This window comes from Ovis canadensis, chromosome 6 (assembly GCF_042477335.2).
Source record: "Ovis canadensis isolate MfBH-ARS-UI-01 breed Bighorn chromosome 6, ARS-UI_OviCan_v2, whole genome shotgun sequence".
In the NCBI taxonomy this organism is placed as follows: domain Eukaryota; kingdom Metazoa; phylum Chordata; class Mammalia; order Artiodactyla; family Bovidae; genus Ovis; species Ovis canadensis.
In genome coordinates, this window is record NC_091250.1 from 53,869,514 (window position 1) to 53,889,381 (window position 19,868).

At 40.8% G+C, this 19,868-nt stretch overlaps 1 protein-coding gene across 24 annotated transcripts in view; it reads right to left on the minus strand.

Annotated features, from left to right (window-relative positions):
- Positions 1 to 19,003, minus strand: part of LCORL (ligand dependent nuclear receptor corepressor like) — a 170,199-nt gene extending 151,196 nt beyond the window's left edge. For 6 of the 24 annotated variants that reach the window (XR_011446609.1, XR_011446607.1, XR_011446608.1 and 3 more), the window contains exon 1: positions 18,435 to 19,003. Coding sequence is in view for 6 of the 24 variants with exons in the window: in XM_069593754.1 (XP_069449855.1) it covers positions 18,435 to 18,588 (154 nt within the window). In the remaining 18 variants the exon portion in view is untranslated. Of the gene's footprint in view, positions 1 to 17,386; positions 17,764 to 18,434 lie in introns of those variants that run through there. The other 18 variants (XM_070292452.1, XM_070292451.1, XM_069593755.1 and 15 more) reach the window with 12 other exon arrangements.
- Between the last annotated feature and the right edge of the window lie 865 nt (positions 19,004 to 19,868).

The following is a 19,868-nucleotide window of genomic DNA, read 5'->3' on the forward strand; positions in this document are numbered from 1 at the left end:
AATGGTCTCACGATCCAATTAAACCTTTTAAACACAAGCCTGGAAATGATTCCTTAATCTTCCTCTTTCTATATGCCCACAGCTCATCTATGACTAAAATCTACTGATTTTAATGCTTCATATCTTTTGAATTCTTCTTCCTTCTCTCTTTCTACCACTACTCTTATTTCAGACCCTCATAATTTCTTGGTTGGGCTATCCCGACATTCCTCTGATTGATCTTCTACTGGCAGCTGTGTTGTGCTGAGTCGCTCAGTTGTGTCCAACTCTTTGTGACTCCATGGACTGTAGCCCACCAGGCTCCTCTGTCCAAGGGATTCTCCTGGCAAGAACACTAGAGTGGGTTGCCATGCCCTCATCCAGGGGATCTTCCCAACCCAGGGATCGAACCCAGGTCTCCCTCACTGCAGGCAGATTCTTTATCATCTGAGCCATCAAAACCACAAATTAAACTACATCACTCCCATGCTTTAAAATCTTGCAATGGTTTTCTACTACCTAAGAGTTACTTCTTTATCTGTAAAGTGGGGATAATAAAAATAGTTCCTACTTATGTTGTGAAAATCAAATGAATTGTAGTGTAATTAAGCATTTAATGCCTAATGAACAGTAAAACTATTTAAAATAACAATAATTACTGTCATATACTGCTTAGGTATTTCTCCGTGATTTAGCTTCTAGTTCCCTTCTCAAGTCCCACAATCATTCCTCGACACATACAAAGAAATTTAATTTCTCTTCTCCTCTATACCACAACTTTAATATTGTATAAACTTCTATTATAGTATTTACCATTCTTTAGAGTAGGAGAGACTTGTTTTCACTGCAAGACTATGCGAAGACAATCTAACATATCTGAGTCATTGAGCACAATGTCTGGCCCATAAATATTTACTGAAAAAAGTTATGAAGAGAAAAGGAATGTATGAAAAGATTACAGCATATGGCTATGCTTCCTTCAACACTGAAAATCTAATTACTCTTGATAAAAAATAAAAGAACAATTTTAGAACAGGTCTAAAGAATGAGAGAGTCAGCAAAAACTCACTCTGTGAAAGAAGATGAAAGCACCTGAGGGTTCTGACTGAGAAGAAAGGTTAGTTCAGTAAGATAAGCAAAGTAAGCAAGCTAATATGCAGTCATAGGGAAACATATAAGTTATATCTATGCTAGAAATGTTAAAAGGTTAAATAATAGGGCAAAGGAAAAAAATAAGTAAAGACCAGACTGATGCCATACTATGAGTGTGTTTAAAAAAAAAACAAAACAGAAAAACCCAAACATATATTTTACTAGGGCATGACTTTCCTATACTCTAAACAGGTATAGGGGAACATAAGTTAAAATGAAATAATAAATTGTCATCAGCTATTTCTATTTGATCATTTGCCATTCTTGGGAAAAGTTCAAAAGAGATGGAAAGAGGATGGCCATCATTCTTGGAATTGGGATAGAGGGTTAACTGTTTAACATCAAGACTAAAACTTATATATTGACAATCTATGCTAGGGAAAATCCTTGCCCCACTAACTCCATGCTCTTGTCTCCCCTATTCCCAATGTTAAAGCCAAGAAAGGAATCTGGGGATATTAAAACTAACCCATTCTAAGAGAACCCTTAACTTTGATATGTACATTCAAATACAGAAGCTCCTGGTTCTCTCTTATTCCAGAGCTAAGAACAAAGGGACAAGAATGTCTAAACCCAGAATATTTCTCCCTACTTCTGAACTCAAAGTTTTGAAATAAAGAACACAGTTCTAGTACTAATGTTTTAAATGCATCAGGAAGCAGGAAGGATTAGATTTGCTAATTCTGTCTTCATTATTTTCTAAATGAAAAGTCTTAGACAAGTTTCAAACACTAAAAGTGACTTACTTAAGAGAATGTAGTATTTAGATGAATGGCATTGCTTTTAAGTATTTATTTTTATTTGTAACAATTAAATGTTTGAAGTATGGTAAAAACTGTTACTTTTCCAACTATTTGAGAGTAAATGGCCCACATGATAACCCATCACTCTTGAATTCTTTAATAACTATTTCTAGGAAGGCATTCTCTTACAAATATAGCCATTTGTTATAAAACCAGGAAATTAACAATGAAACATCATGCTCATTGCTACTGAGGTGTCACTGCTCCTAGGCCCCTTCTCAGAGAACAATTTAGGGCATAAGTATGTATTTCTATATCCTATATCTATATATAATACAAACCATGAATTCACACCAACATCTCTTTTCCAGTTCAACAATATGGAAAGCACTCTAGTATTTCCCAGCTTCCGTAACAGTAACTCTGTTCTCAGACCCTGAGATGCCTGGCTCCCATTATCCTTAACGTTACTTTCTGGACCAGTCTCCCTGTGTTACCAGTCTCCCACTGTGGCTGCTTCTCCATCCCCACACAGATGCTCTCTTCACCCCTTTTTGCCACAATACCCGCACGCCTCCTCCATGAGTAAAACCTCTCCACCTTGCTCAGGCTGCTATTCCTCGTGCTTGGCACTCCTAAAAGAATATGCTCATCTTGCTTAGCTACTAACATCCCATACACAGCTGACCCTCCACTAGGATGTCTTCCTCTCCCCACCCTCAGGCTCTGATCTTGCACTGGGATGCCTGCAAACACAGACTCCCATCTCACCCAACTTGAGGCACAATACACCCATACTAGGCTACCCTCCTACACAGATGCCTGTCTGCTGCCCCCACTGGCCCCCATCACCTCCAAGTAGATGCCCTCCTCACCCTCTTACCCTGTACCAGGCTACTCTCCTTCACAAATACCAATTTGACCCTGCTTAGCTCCAAAACCTTACACTGGTGTGCCCTCCTATGCAGATTGCTCCTCATGCCTCCAGTTCCATTATCGCACATGGGGACCCTTCTTATCCCTGGCAGGCTCTGACATCCCACCTTTCAAGAGGACGTGCCCCTGCCCCTGCCCCAGACATATCTTAACCAGAGTAGACACCTACCTTTGTTTGGTTCCACCTGACGGTTTCAGTACTAAAATGTTCAGAAAAGGACAAGAAGGGAAAAAGGAAGAATAACTGATGACATTTTAAAAACAAAAAGTGATACCAGTAAATAAACTGCATAAGCACCCATAAATCAAGCTAAATAAAAGGGTAATCTATTTGTCAAAGTATCCAAATTTTCTTAAAGAAACAATGGTCTATTCCTTTACATTAATTCCTCCTAAATTTGAAAAGTCAATTGAAAATTGATAAATAAGACAGTATTATCTCTAGACAAATATACATTCTATTTAAATATCTTACAAAAGCTTGTAGCAAAAGCTAGTTCATTAAATAAATAAAACTCTACCAACTTTATAAATATTTTTTAAAAAGTATTTTGAATATATAAGTTTGACGTGTGTTCAGTATAATGACAATTGTACTGTTTTCAGTACACTTATGCCCAGATACAACTCTGCAAAAACCAGCCTCAATAGTTACAGGAGTAATACCCTTTCCTTGCTCCCTACTTCTATGAGGAAGGATGTGGCATCTGCACAATCTCAGACTTTCTTTACTCGTAGGGAAATAAAGTGACTAATCTCATTGGTGATTTGTAAAGAATAACTGAGTAGACCCTTGGATGCAGCTATTGAGAGAAAATACCTGCAAAGAGCTCATATTCTATCTGCATCCCTGGTATGCCTAGGACTCAGTAGATAAATAGGCATATTTATGTGTTTGCTGCTCAGTTCTGTCCGACTCTTTGCAAACCTGTGGTCTGTCCATGGAATTCTCCAGGCAAGAATACTGGAGTGGGTTGCCACTCCCGTCTCCAGGGGATCTTCCTGACCCAGGAATCAAACCAGGGTCGCCTGCACTGCAGGCAGATTCTTAGTCATCTGAATTACAAGGAAAGCCCTATGCCAGAACCCAAATTTTCCACCAAGTTATCTCTCTCATCTGCCTTCTATCATTAATAAAAGTGATATTCTGCTTCCATCTTTCTCCTTGTTTTAATTTTCAAGTTGTTAAGAACCCAGGCCAAAAAAAAGGGTGCTATTTGAGAGTATTTCAGCAATCCAATATCTTCAATGAAAACTGCTCATTTTCCCAGCTTTGACTTAAATGGGCTGCTTCGATTTGAGCTTCTTAAAACTATTACAAACAAAAAACCCCTCAAACCTGAACCAATAGATGTCCAAACTGAAAATCAGTTGATTTATATGACCATGTTTATCACCCATTAAAAAAAAAAAAACACCTCAAATGCTCATAATTTCCTCCTTATAGACACCATAATTTATACTTTCAATCCTATTTCCAACTTCCATCCTGTACTCCAATGATTACTAGAGTGCTGAATATTTTCAGCATATACACTGTTTAGATTTTTGTATCTTTGCTTACACTATCCCTCAACCTGTTCCTTCCACCCAACTTTCCAGCTGGATCATCTAAGGATCAGCAAACTATAGCCAGTATGTCAAATCTGCCTACTTTTCTAAGTAATTTTATTTTTGGACCACACCATGCTCAGTTAGTTACACATTGCTTTTGCACTAGAAGAGATATCCATGTCCAAGGTAAGAGAAACCCCAGTAAGACAGTAGGCACTGAGAGGGCATCAGAGGGCAGACAGACTGAAACCACAATCACAGAAAACTAACCAATCTAATCACATGGACCACAGCCTTGTCTAACTCAATGAATCTAAACCATGCTGTGTAGGGTCACCCAAGATGGATGGGTCATGGTGGAGAGTTCTGACAAAATGTGGTCCACTGGAGAAGGGAATAGCAAACCACTTCAGTATTCTTGCCTTGAGAATCCCATGAACAGTATGAAAAGGCAAAAAGATAGGACACTGAAAGATGAACTCCCCAGGTTGCTAAGTGCCCAATATGCTACTGGAGAAGAGTGGAAAAATAGCTCCAGAAAGAATAAAGAGACAGAGCCAAAGCGAAAACAATACCCAGTTGTGGATGTGACTAGTGATAAAAGCAAGGTCCGATGCTGTAAAGCACAATATTGCATAGGAACCTGGAATGTTAGTCCATGAAGCAAAGCAAATTGGAAATGGTCAACCAGGAGATGGCAAGAGTGAACATCGACATTTCAGAAATCAGCAACGTAAAATGGACTGGAATGGGTGAATTTAACTCAGATGACCATTATATCTACTACTGTGGGCAAGAATCCCTTAGAAGAAAAGGAGTAGCCATCATAGTCAACAAAAGAGTCTGAAATGCAGTACTTGGATGCAATCTCAAAAACGACAGAATGATCTCTGTCCGTTTACAAGGCAAACCATTCAATATCACGGTAATCCAAGTCTATGCCCCAACCAGTAACGCTGAAGAAGCTGAAGTTGAACAGTTCTATGAAGACCTACAAGACGTTCTAGAACTAACATCCAAAACAGATATCCTTTTCATTATAGCGGACTAGAATGCAAAAGTAGGAAGTCAAGAAACACCTGGAGTAACAGGCAAATTTGGCCTTGGGAGTACAGAATGAAGCCGGGCAAAGGCTAATACAGTTTTGCCAAGAGATCGCACTGGTCATAGCAAACACCCTCTTCCAACAACACAAGAGAAGATCCTACATATGGACATCACCAGATGGCCAACTCCGAAATTAGACTGACTATATTCTTTGCAGCCAAAGATGGAGAAGCTCTATACATACAGTCAGCAAAAACAAGACCAGGAGCTGACTGTGGCTCAGATCATGAGCTCCTTATTGCCAAATTCAGACTTAAATTGAAAAAAGTAAGGGAAATCACTAACCATTGAGGTATGACCTAAATCAAATCCCTTAGGATTATACAGTGGAAGTGAGAAATAGATTTAAGGGACTAGATCTGATAGGGTGCCTGATGAACCATGGACGGAGGTTCGTGACATTGTACAGGAAACAGGGATCAAGACCATCCCCATGGAAAAGAAATGCAAAAAAGCAAATTGGTTTTCTGAGGAGACCTTACAAATAGCTGTGAAAAGAAGAGAAGCAAAAAGCAAAGGAGAAAAGGAAAGCTATATCCATTTGAATGTGGATTTCCAAAGAATAGCAAGGAGAGATAAGAAAGCCTTCCTCAGTGATCAGTGCAAAGAAATAGAGGAAAACAACAGAATGGGAAAGACTAGAGATCTCTTCAAGAAAATTAATACCAAGGGAACATTTCATGCAAAGATGGGCTCAATAAAAGACAGAAATGGTATGGACCTAACAGAAGCAAAAGATACTAAGAAGGGATGGCAAGAATACACAGAAGAACTGTACAAAAAGGATCTTCACAACCCAGATAATCATGATGGTGTGATAACTCACCTAGAGCCAGACATCTTAGAGTCCAAAGTCAAGTGGGCCTCAGGAAGCATCACTACGAACAAAGCTAGTGGAGGTGATGGAATTCCAGTGGAGCTATTTCAAATCCTGAATGATGATGCTGTGAAAGTGCTGCACTCAATATGCCAGCACATTTGGAAAACTCAGCAGTGGCCACAGGACTGGAAAAGGTCAGTTTTCATTCCAATCCCAAAGAAAGACAATGCCAAACAATGCTCAAACTACCACACAATTGTATTCATTTCACACGCTAGTAAAGTAATGCTCAAAATTCTCCAAGCCGGGCTTCAGCAATACATGAACTGTGAAGTTCCATATATTCAAGCTGGTTTTAGAAAAGGCAGAGGAACCAGAGATCAAATTGCCAACATCCGCTGGATCACTGAAAAAGCAAGAGAGTTGCAGAAAAACATCTATTTCTGCTTTATTGACTGTGCCAAAGCCTTTGACTGTGTGGATCACAATGAACTGTGGACAATTCTGAAAGAGATGGGAATACCAGACCACCTGAACTGCCTCTTGAGAAATCTGTATGCAGGTCAGGAAGCAACAGTTAGAACTGGACATGGAACAACAGACTGGCTCCAAATAGGAAAAGGAGTACATCAAGGCTATATATTGTCAACCTGCTTATTTAACTTAGATACAGAGTACTTCTTGAGAAACGCTGGGCTGGAAGAAGCACAAGCTGGAATCAAGATTGCCAGGAGAAATATCAATAACCTCAGATATGCAGATGACACTACCCTTATGGCAGAAAGTGAAGAAAAACTAAAGAGCCTCTTGATGAAAGTGAAAAAGGACAGTGAAAAAGTTGGCTTAAAGCTCAACATTCAGAAAACTAAGATCATGGTATACAGTCTCATCACTTCACAGCAAATAGATAGGGAAACAGTGTCAGACTTTATTTTTGGGGTCTCCAAATTCATTGTGGATGGTGACTGCAGCCATGAAATTAAAAGACACCTGCTCCTTGGAAGGAAAGTTATGACCAACTTAGACAGCATTGTAAAAAGCAGAGACATTACTTTGTCGACAAAGCTCTGTCTCATCAAGGTTATGGTTTTATCGGTAGTCATGTATGAATGTGAGAGTTGGACTATAAACTTTTGAATTGTGGTGTTGGAGAAGACTCTTGAGAGTCCCTTGGACTGCAAGGAGATTCAACCAGTCCACCCTAAAGGAGATCAGTCCTGAGTGTTCATTCGAAGGACTGATGTTGGAGCTGAAATGCCAATACTTTGGCCACTTGATATGAACAGCTGACTCATTTGAAAAGACCCTGATTCTGGGCAAGATTGAAGGCAGGAAGAGAAGGGGACAACAGAGGATGAGATGGTTGGATGGCATCAACCAGACATGAGTTTGAGTAAACTCCAGGAGTTGGTGATGGACAGGGAGGCCTGGAGTGCTGCAGTCCATGGGGTCGCAAAGAGTCAGATTTGACTGAGCGACTGAACTGAACTTTTCACTAGAACAGAAGAGTTGAGCAGTTGCAATAAAGACCACATGGCCCACCAGGCCTAAAATGTTAACATCTAGCCCTTTACAAAGGAAGTCTGCAACCCCTACTTTCACTCAATCCTTTCAAGTCTAGTCATTTCAGATTCTTCAAATAATTGCTCTCTACTCTATGCCAACTCTAATACTTTACATCCCTCATAACTGTGAATCTTTAAAAGCAAATAATTCCTAGTGTAGTAATTAAGTCTTTTTATCCAACTCATAATTCCCACCTCTCCCAATACTCTAGGAGAAGTATTCTTGAAGGAGCTTTTGCCCTTTTTTCTACACCTTATTCATCCTACCAAAGGAAAGAAGAATGACCAGTATTGGCAGCATCCTGACAGTTGTTCCTAGCAGAACAGATGAATGTTTTAAAGGTCATTTTTCATGCATGTCCAAGCCTACCACTCATCCTGCCTAGATGGTCCAATGTATCAATAACAAACCACAGTAATAGGTAGTAAAGTTTCCTTGTTTATTAGAAGAGGCCTGCAGCTCCAGCTGCTTTGTCTTTGATAGGTTGCCAAGTTCAATTCAGAGTGATACTGTCTTTATTTTGGCCTCAGTTACAAGCTAGGTTCTTTAATACAACCTTACCATCTGAAAAGCTAACATTTCGATTCCTAATTCTTCAGTCTATTTCCAATTCAGAACCTAGTTTAGGAAGAATCACAGAATTACACTCCAATTAACTGACACACAGTAGGACTCGAGATATTCGATGACTGACAATAGTAAATTAACTGGGAAAAAATCTTTCTTTTAAAATGTGTAACACACTAATAGTACATATATTAAGTTGATGAACTTACTTAGGAAAATATGTTTTGAAGGAAAAATGAGAGTTCACATTCAATGATTCAAACCAAATCTATTTAATTATCTGTCAATATTTTGTAGCTATCAAATCTCAGCTTAATTAACATATAAAGCAATCATGGATATCATCAATTCAGAAGAGTATTCTCCATCTTATTATCTATCTATGAAACAAACATCCCTTAAGCCCAGTTCAGATCAGTAGCTTAGTCGTGTCTGACTCTTTGCAACCCCATGGAATGCAACACGCTGTGTTTCCCTGCCCATCAGCAACTCCCTTCCAATTACTGCTCCATTCATATGTTCTCCCTCAAAATGTCCCTTCTCAAATGTTTTCTCCTCTTACATACATCTTAAATACATTCTAACCTATTACAATACAGCTTCCATTCCCACCACTCTGCTTAAATTTATCCAGTCAAGGTCACCAAGAACTTCCATGCTGCCAAAAACAACGTACACATCCCTGTTTAATGGTACTTGACATCTCATCAATATATAACAATCTCTCCTTATCCTAACACTCTTCTCTCCTCTTAGATTTGGTAATACTATCTCTCCTGGTTTCTGTACTCAGCCAACAGTTTTACTTTACAGTGTAAAAGTCCAGCGGTCTTACTTTGAGACTGCTCTTCCTCCATCCAGACTGTTAAGATTCCTTAAGATGTGGTACCAAGTACTCTACTCCTGTCTAGTAATACTATCTCTTGCCCTTAGGTGGTCTCATTCATTTCCACAGATTTACATGTCATCTTTATGCTGATAATTCCTTAATTTATATCAATTAGTCCAGAAACCACTACTACATAAGTATTACAGCAGTAATAGTAATCACTTTTCATAAAAACCAGAAATAGAGAAACTTTAAGGACAGATACTATCCTAGTTTCACAGATTTCTATCTGTGAAAAGTAAAATGACTTGTGCCTAACGTTGTTCAGTCACTCAGTCGCATCCAACTCTTTGGAACGACATGACTGCAGTACGCCAGGATTCCCTGTCCTTCACTATCTCCCGGACTTTGCTCAAACTCATGTTCATTTTAGTCAATGATGCCATCCAACCATCTCATCCTCTGTCGCCCTTCTCTTCTCCTGCCCTCAATCTTTCCCAATGAATTGGCTCTTCCCATCAGGTGGCCAAAATATTGAAGCTTTAGCTACAGCTCAGTTCAGTTCAGTTGCTCAGTCATGGCCAACTCTTTGCAACCCCATGAACTGCAGCACGCCAGACTTCCCTGTCCATCACCAACTCGCAGAGTTTACCCAAACATGTCCACTGAGTCAGTGATGCCATCCAATCATCTCATCTTCTATCATCCCCTTCTCCTCCTGCCCTCATTATTTCCCAGCATCAGGGTCTTTTCAAATGAGTCAGCTCTTTGCTGGCCAAAGTACTGGCGTTTCAGCTTCAACATCAGTCCTTTGAATGAACACTCAGGACTGATCTCCTTTAGGTTGGACTGGGTGGATCTCCTTGCAGTCCGAGGGACTCTCAAGAGTATTCTCCAACACCACAGTTCAAAAGCATCAATTTTTCAGTGCTCAGCTGTCTTTACAGTCCAACTCTCACATTCATACATGACTACTGGAAAAACCATAGCCTTGACTAGACGGACCTTTGCTGACAAAGTAATGTCTCTGCTTTTTACAATGCTGTCTAGGTTGGTCATAACTTTCCTTCCAAGGAGCAAGTGTCTTTTAATTTCATGGCTGCCGTCACCATCTGCACTGATTTTGGAGCCCCCAAAAATAAAGTCTGACACTGTTTCCCCATCTATTTCCCATGAAGTGATGGGACCAGATGCCATGATCTTAGTTTCCTGAATGTTGAGCTTTAAGCCAACTTTTTCACTGTCCTCTTTCACTTTCATCAAGAGGCTCTTTTTAGTTCCTCTTCACTTTCTGCCATAAGGGTCGTGTCATCTGCATATCTGAGGTTACTGATATTTCTCCCGGCGTCTTGATTCCAGCTTGTGCTTCTTTCAGCCCAGCGTTTCTCATGATGTATTCTGCATCTAAGTTAAATAAGCAGGGTGACAATATACAGCCTTGACGGACTCCTTTTCCTATCTGGAACCAGTGGTAGAGGCTAAAAAGAAATTCTGTTTTTTCAATTCTTAATCCTTTTGACCATTTGCAGACTTAGCCCTTTGTCCCTAAACTGTTTCCTAGTTTACTATTTAAATATGAAGACTACTGGACAAAGTTATTTTCCTACATACACACCTTACATACAGCCATCAGAAATGAACTAGTCAGTTTGAAATTAAGAGAGAAAGGTCTCAAACTTGTTTTTCAATAAATGCTTTAGAAAAGACTCTAGGATACAATTGAATTTTTAAAGGTGACTGAGGATGCAGAGTGGCTGTTATGATTAATAATATACTCAAGAATTTGGGGCAATGTATACAAACCAGAAGTAAAAATCGATGAAAGTGGCTGGGCTGTGTAAAGAAGAAGTGAGCCAAACAGGAAAGAAGTCTGATGGACTATGATCAGCTAACTTGTATTTGATGAAAAAAGACACATGGGAGATACCACTGCTTTGTAAACTACAAAAATCAAAGTAGTTATTCCAAATAATGATTTAATATAGGCTGTAAGCTAAGGTGAAGGACAGTAGATCAGCTATGCAGCTACTGGCATAAACTAGATTCATCTGAACCTGCTCAAGTGTTTGACTTCACCAGAAAAAACAAAATCCAAAAGGATATTGTAAAGAAAATAGCAATAATTTAGTAATAGATTAAGGTAAAGAACAAAGAAAAACAAAGAAGCAAATATAAGTAAGCAGAATAGGACTGTTGCCAATGAGTGGGAAAACTATATGAAAGGCAAGAAGATACAGAAAAGTAACTTGTAAGTTGTTTTCTAGAAAACATAAGAAGTCTCAAAACAAATTTTTATTTAGCTTTAATTAAGAGCAAAACAGCATTCTTCAAATACAAATATGGCATTATTTTGTTACCTTAATTAGTTTCCTAATGGCAGTAGTACGTTGGTCTGGGCCTATTCACATTGTCTTTCCTATATTCTGTGGTGAATAAAACACACAAACACACACAAAGAAGGAATATTACCCAAAGGAAAAAGGAACTTTAAACCTCAATAACATATATTATAATTGGAAAAACTGGAATAACCAAAAAGAAAGAAAAAAATTGTATATCCAAAAATCTACATGCCTTTGTTACTCCTGCCAAGACTGCACTGTGGTAGAAAATATAAAGACCAGGATTGAAAGACAAGTCAGAGGAGCATGGAGAATACATAATAGCTACTTATGGTGACATAATAGGAACTTACCACAGTACCCAGCCAAACAGGGAGGCGGGTACACACATGTAGCCAGCTAAGGGAAGTAGCATGGGCAGGAAGAGACAGCAAGCCCACAGAGAAAGGAGGATGTGTACGGCATGCTCACACTGGCACACAGCCTGTTTCTAACATCTGCAAATACAGAAAATTCATATATTGTTTGAACCCAAGGATGGCAGAACTTCCAGGTATACAATAATTGAAAAGTATACAGAATTTCAAACTTTACATGCAAAATTCATATTAAGCCTATTTTACAGAGAAATTTGGATATGTATCTTTACCACCCAACTACTCATGTTCATCACAGATTCCACTTGCCTGATACATATTAGATAGTGGTATAATTCACATCTTTTTTAATGAATAAAATAAATGCTATTTGAAACAATAGTTTTAGGGTCTAAGTTTTTGGGTAGTTGACCCATTCATATCAGTTCTCATCAAATCTAGATTTCTACATAAATCTTCTCTTCTGGGATTTACACAGCAATAGTGACAAGATGAAGCAGAAGTTAGTGGAAAAATAGAGTAGGAGACAAGAAGCATTGAGAAAGAAGTGTCAAGCTGATTACGTAGAACTATATTTCCCTGGATTATCCCATCTTTAAGTGTTACAGCTCTATGAAATGCTCCAGTAACTTCTTCAGATGTTAAAAGTAGAGGAAGATAATATCTTCTGACCCTGATTATGGTTGGGAGCAGGTAGTTTGGAAGAAAGTTTACTCTGCAAACACTTGCTGAGTGCAGAGCTCAAAGACAGTGACACGGCTAACAGGAAAAGTACAGAGAGTAGGTATCAACAAAGAGTAAGTTCAAGATGATCTAGTACGATACAGGCTTTTTAAAATGAATTTACACTAATTTCTTGTATTCAGTTACTACGAAGCCAAAATATCCCTCGGAATGTAGAATGGCATGAAACGTCTTTTGCTCTCCTTACATATAAAAAGCAAAGACCAAGCCAAGTGACTACACTGTGATTCTTAAACTCCATGACTATGGCTCAAGAATATCATGGAATATAGATCTTTTAAGCCCTTGCTATCTTCTTCTTTAACATGACTCAGGATCTTTTCATTGTTCATTGGCACTCCCACCAGAAAGAATCTATTAGCAAAAACATAAAGCTCAAAGCTGCTAATAACCTGTATAATTCAATAACAATAATAGGCAGTTTCAGTTCAGTTCAGCTCAGTTGCTCAGTTGTGTCCAACTCTTTGCGACCCCATGAATTGCAGCGATGTTAAAGCTGAAGCTCCAGTACTTTGGACACCTCATGCGAAAAGTTGACTCATTGGAAAAGACTCTGATGCTGGGAGAGATTGGGGGCAGGAGGAGAAGGAGACGACCCAGGATAAGATGGCTGGATGGCATCACGGACTCGATGGACATGAGTCTGAGTGAATTCCGGGAGACGGTGATGGACAGGGAGGTTAGGGCATGCTTTCTATGGAAGACATATTAACAGATATCAACACAATTAATTTTCAAACAACTTTTATTATCTTCAATTTATAGGTAAGGGACTGAAGTACAGAGAGATTAAGTAACTTGTAGGTGATAACCGGTAGGTGGTTAACAGTTAGAATTCAAACACAAGATAGTCTAGCTCCAGAATCTATATTCCCATTTGCTATATTACAGTATTCAAATAAAAGACATGGGGAATAAAAGATTTGGGGAAAGCTATCAGTTTGGTTAGTATCAACAGAAGTGAATAAGTGTGGTATTCAGGTAATCAAGACTTTGCTGGAGTCTCTCATTATAAAACTGCACTGTCCAATGTGGTAGCTATTTGCTGCAAGAGGCTACTAAGCATCTGAAATGTAGCCCGTCCAACTTGAGATATAATAACTGATTTCAAAGACTTAATATTTTAAAAAGAATGTAAACTAATTCAACAATTTTATATGGGTTAATTTAAAATATTTTTAATATACTGGGCTAAATCAAACATGCCTTTTAAATGTGGCTACTAGAAAACTATTTCTACTGGGACAATGATGCTATGTTGGCAATATGCTGGAGTTTATAGAATAATTCTAATCAAATCTTCATTGTTTTACTGTTGTAACCTTAAGGAAATCAGTTACACTGATCATTAACTTCTGTATCAATAAATAGGGCTTAACAACAGTCCTGACACCTCCTGTTAACATTTTGGTATCTAAATCTATTTTCCACTAAAAAGAATCTAAGACTCCTTGGAACTATGGCTGATGTCAGGGCTGGGACAGGTAAAATACAAGATAAACCTGGAATACTTTGGGAAGAAAGAAGCACTCAAAAATAATCACTGGGCAGGGAGGGAATGGGGAAACACATGGTTTGTCAAAAAACACTGGAACCAGCTTGATGAGGCTCCCACTGGCCAAACCTAGGACAACCTGGAAATCAAAACAATGACAGCAATGGATTTAACAAAAGTAAGAATCAATGAGTTCATTCTGATGAAAATAACAAAGTAAAGGAAGAGAGGGGAAAGACTACTTTATGACAGAGAATCAACTACTAGCCACAGAACAAAAAATCATGAATGGATGTTAAAACTTGTGGGTAAGTTTTATGAGACTATGTAAGTATCCTATTTTTCAAGGTATTTTCCCATCAATTACACATTAATTACAAAAGGACAAACAATAACTTTTAGGGAGAAATACAGAGAATACCACATCAGCCAAACTTTCAAAGGTACCATCACCAACGCTGGGACAAACCAACATCATGAATCTTAATATACAAGGTATTAAGAAGAACAGAAGATATTCCTGCTAAAAACGCATAACCAATCTAATCATGAGGAAACAACAGACAAATTCAAATTGAGGGACATTAGACAAAATAACTGTCCTGTACTTTTCAAAAATGTCAAGGTCAAGAAATATAAGAAAGGCTGAGGAAATGTTCCAGATTTAAAGAGACCAAAGAAATATGACAACCAAATGCAATGTATGATCCTGGCTGAGAGGAAAAGCTATAAAATAAAATTGATAAAACATGAACATAAATTATGAATTCAGTAATAGTATTATTAAAGTATGTCAATGTTATATTTCTTGGTTTTAGTAACTATACTATGGTTAGGCAAGACAATGTCCTTGGTTTTAGGAAGTATAACTGAAGAATTTAGGGATAAAGAGGCATCATGTCTCCAAATCACCTTTGATTGGTCCAGAAAAAAACAGATATAGATAGATACAGGGCAAGAATGATAAATCAAATACTGCAAAATGTAATACAATTGCTGAATGTGAGGAAGGATATAGAGGAGTCCCTTGTACTATTCTTCCAACTTTTCTTGTAAATTTGAGATTATATCAAAATTAAAAGTTAAAACAAAAAATTTGCCTCTTTTCCCAGATCAAATATCCTAATAGACCATACAAGTTTAAAAATATATTAATGCATTTCTTTTATCCTAGACTTGACTTTGCTTTAAATTTTATAACTTATCAGATACCAATTACATCTCTCATACAATCCAGGATGATATCTGTTATTACTCAATATCATGCTGAGCACTAGGATACTACTAATTATATTCAACAAGCCCTCAAACATTTGTTAGATGAACCTACTCAAAAGTTAGTATAGTATAGGATTGCAGGAAAAAAAACAAATCAAATTGTAAAAAGCACCACATTGTAAATAATGATATTGTGACACAGAGCTTACAGAACAACTCCTCAATTCTAAAAAAAGAAATACTAGGATTAAATCCCAGAGTAGCCATAAATCTAACATAAAGAGATGAGCTCCACAAATAGAGAAAGGTAAACAATATTTTCCATATCAAGAATTAAACATCTTAGCTAACTACAAGCAGTTATGACAAGTAAAATGGACTTTTTGCCCATAAAATTAGAACATTAATATGTTATTTAAAAAATGAAAAAGATTATTTTAAAGATTTAGGCTAAGAACTGAGATTTTAAAATTTCACTATTAATTCAATACTAATTTGCTGTACAGCCTTGAAACACTGCTTACAATTTTCATACCTCATTTTAAAAAAAGACTTGTAGATCATTTTCTTCCCCAAAGGCAGACAAAATATTTTATAAAATGTCAATAAGAGCACTAAATATTCAATATGGAAGTACACATATATTCACACACACACAGGCACAGTAAAAAGAATACAGTTTCTTTGCAAACATGTTTACAAATAGCAAAACGCAACTTTAAAAGTTACACAAATACATTCAATCTCAATTCATACTATGAATAGGTGCTTCACACAGAGACTACTGAAAAAACCCAATCAACCAGTGTTTACCCTACTTAAGAGTTTTATTGTTTATAAGTAGGAGAAGGATCTTCTTAGGTCTCCTGAGTAGGACTGAGATGTGGGAAGTAATTCTCAAATATAGTTAGGGCTTAAGGGGGAAAAAATTTCTTTCAAATATCGTACAAGTGAATATAGTGACTGCATATTAAACACACAGCATTAACTCAATTTTCAACGTCTTCTAATTCTACTATTCAAGTAGGTAAGACAGAAAGATATCCTGTTTCCCTTTTCCATCAAATCCAATTAATTTTGCGTTTAACAAAAATTCGACTATTTTTCAAAAACATATTTTTGTGAGACAAAGTGACAATGCAACTAAACAAGCAAGATGAGAAAAAACAAAACATCGTCAACTAACTGTGTGCCTCGGCAAAACTTAGCACAGTTATCTCGAGCCAGTATTACTATGCTATCATCCTGCCTGACTCTAACTGAACAACTCAAACAGGTTGTCAGTGGAAGAGATCTTTACATAAGCAATTATAAAAACAGGGTCCATTTTGTATTCGGGAGGCATTAGCAACACTTCGCTTAAAATTTTACATAAAAATACGATGAGGTTCTTTTTCAAATTTTTTAAAGCAAAATCACTTAAGACTACTTGACTAAAGCTATTTCCTAGAACGTTTCCTTAGATAAGAACAAAACATATAAAGGGAAAAACTGTGACTTGTTTAAACATAAATGTCCCTAATCAGAGCAACCTTCCTTCTCGTATGTTTTCCTATACCCACTGTACTCTGCAGTGCACATTTTTGAGTTAAGTTGTATTAGTTTCTTACCACGATCTCCTCTCCACTACTGAAAAACAAGAAAGATCTTCAAGCGCTAATTAAACAAATCTGAGGGGAGTGGGGGGGGGGGGGGAGGAAAAGGGGCGCGAGGTGGCGCAAGAACAGATGGAAACAAGGCAGTTGTTTTCTTAGGGCACTAAGGTTTCTTCCTCAACTCCCAAAGCCAAGGTTTAATCGCCAGTTGAGCAAGCTGCTTGCCACTATCCACTCCTTAGACAATGCAACCTTCCCTTCACCTCTTCTCATACTCTCCTACCCATCAACCCCTTCCAAAACAAACACAACACATCCCATCCCACAACCCGCGTTATCCCCTCGGTGCCCACTCAACCAACCTGCTGGATAACCGCTCCACGTACACGTCTCACTCAGACAAAAAAGCCACGGCAGCAAGGCGGCGAGATCCCACCACTTCACGCCACCCCCGAGGAACCCGCAGAATGACAGTCCGGAGCCCAGAAGTTTGAAGCAAAACGATTCCCACCAAACCAAAAGGGAAGAAATTGCAGAAGGGGATGCGAGGTGGGGAGAGCGATGGGGAGAGCGATGTGCATGTTGTGCAGGGAAGGGTCCATCACATGACAGTAAAAGAGGACCCGAGTCGTCGGGGCGTCAGTGAGGAGAAGTGGGGGGGGGGGGGGGGTTGCCGTCGCCATGGCAACACCCCCTCTCAGTCCAGACTTCCAAAGAGGGAGGAAGAACTTCAAATCCCAACCGTCAGCGCTCGAGCGGCTCCTTCTTAAAGGGGTACACACCGCGCCGCCGCCGCCGAGCACGAGAGGGCAGAGTTGGGCGCCCCCGCCCCTCGGGCGACGCCCCCGCCGCCCCTCGCCCCCAGCGGGCCCACCCTAGACCCCAGCCCCGCGAGCGCCCGAGGGTTGCTCAGGTCCCTGTCCCCGGAGCCCGGCCGCGTCCGCCCGCCCGCCCGGCCCACGGCGGCAGAAGGGGGTGTGTGTGCGCCCGGCGGGGGCGCGGACCTGCCCGCCTTCCTCCCGTCGGCTCTGCCCGCCGGCTCCCCTCCGCCCGGGTGCCGACCCGCTTCCTCCCTATTGACAGGGCTGACGGTGAGCGGCGAGGGGCGCCGACGAGTTTCGGGGAGAGCGCAAGCAAGCCGCTTCCTCGGGGGCTCAGCAAGCGGGTCCGAACTAACAGTTCCAGGGGAGCCCAAGAGCTAAGAAGGAGAATGAGCACGGACCGCGCCGGGCGAGGAGCCCCCAGACAAAAGGCGAGCGCCGGAGCCGCCGCGCCGCCGCCGCTCCCATCTCGCTCCCCCATTGAACTGACCCGAACGGAAGATTCAACTAAACCCCTCAGCCACAAACTCCTCGAGCTGCGGCACTCGTCGCCGCGCGGAGCCGGGGCTCCGGCCCGTGTCTCTCTTACCTACACAGTGCATGAGGCGGTGGCGCCAAGAGTCGAGTTCCCGCCGGAATCCTCTCCTCTCCGCCGCGCACCGAGGGCTCCGGCACTGAGCGGCGGCGGCGGCGGCGGCAGCAGCGGCGGCGGCAGCGGCCATTCTCTCTCTTCCCTTGTCCATCTGCGTCCCGCGTCACGCGCCCTCATTTACATACGAGCGGCGCAGGCACGAGGCAGGGGCGCGAGCCCTCGGCGCGAGCCCCGGAGCGCGCGCCCCCCGGAGGGGGGTTGATTGACACGTGTCACACTACCTTCCCTCTGCCCTTCCCTCCCCCTCCCATCGCTCCCTCTGGGAGAGGCGGGGAGGGAGAGTGAGGAGAAGGAAGCAACCTGCCGCTTCCGCTGACCCCGCCTCCCGATCCACTCCCCTCTCTCCCCTCCCCCCGGAGTTTACTCAAGCAAGCCATCCTGCTCCCGCCGCCCGCGAAAACCCTGAGCAGCAGCGAGAAGCTCGGAGCTCGGCCAGGAACCGGCGCGCTAATGGAGCAGACTAGCAATGCCTTCCTTCTGCCTTCGCACCGCGACTCCGGACTCCCGGAGACTTCACTTCCCAGGCCCCTTTGCGCTGGGATTCCGAAGCGGAGATTGCCGTTTCGGCGCGATGCATGCCGGTTCTTGGAGTCCAGCAGAGATGGGCACTTTTTCGGTCTTTGCACACTTGGGATAACGGCTGGGCCTTAGATCTCTCAGTTCTGCGCTGCTTATGGGTTTAGCGCCTAGAACAATGGGCTGCGAGTGTTGCAGGGTCTGACCCAACCGCCTGAACTTCCTTAGGATCCGTGATAGAAGGGCAGCGGAAGACGCTAGAGTTGTGGGTCCCTTGAAGGTTCGGGCTGCTTTATGTTCTAAGTGCTGGAAACTTTTGGGGTCACTGTCATCTCGCCACTGTAGGAAAAGAACAAGCCGGTAATTCAGCTGCATCCGAGATCTGCCAAATGTCCAAAGACAGAGCCCACAGTGACTTCAGTTTCCAGGGCGATGACATCTCAGAAAGCAAAATTAGGGAAAAGAAATGGGACTTCACCGGAAATCGTTTATGAGGCAGGAGATTAGATGTGGCTGGGTTAAAACTCCAACAGGAGAAACTTATGCTCGGCAAAATGTAAGCTCCTGGACAGCAACCCATTGAGTCTTGTGTTCCGTGTCGTCTTTCACTTGCCTAATCCTGGTACAGTGCGCGGTACGGGATTTAGCACTTAAACGTTTGGAATAAATTCTGCGCTGCTCTAGAGAAAATATTTCTTCACACACAGAGAAAGCTTTTAATTAAATATGAACTCCAATGACAGTTTTTACTTTTGCACCACAGTGATTGTGCATGTGTTTCTGTATATGTGCAAGGTGCTGAACCGAAACTAAGACCCCAAAGGTTGCTGAGAAGTACCGTGTATTACTGGGAAT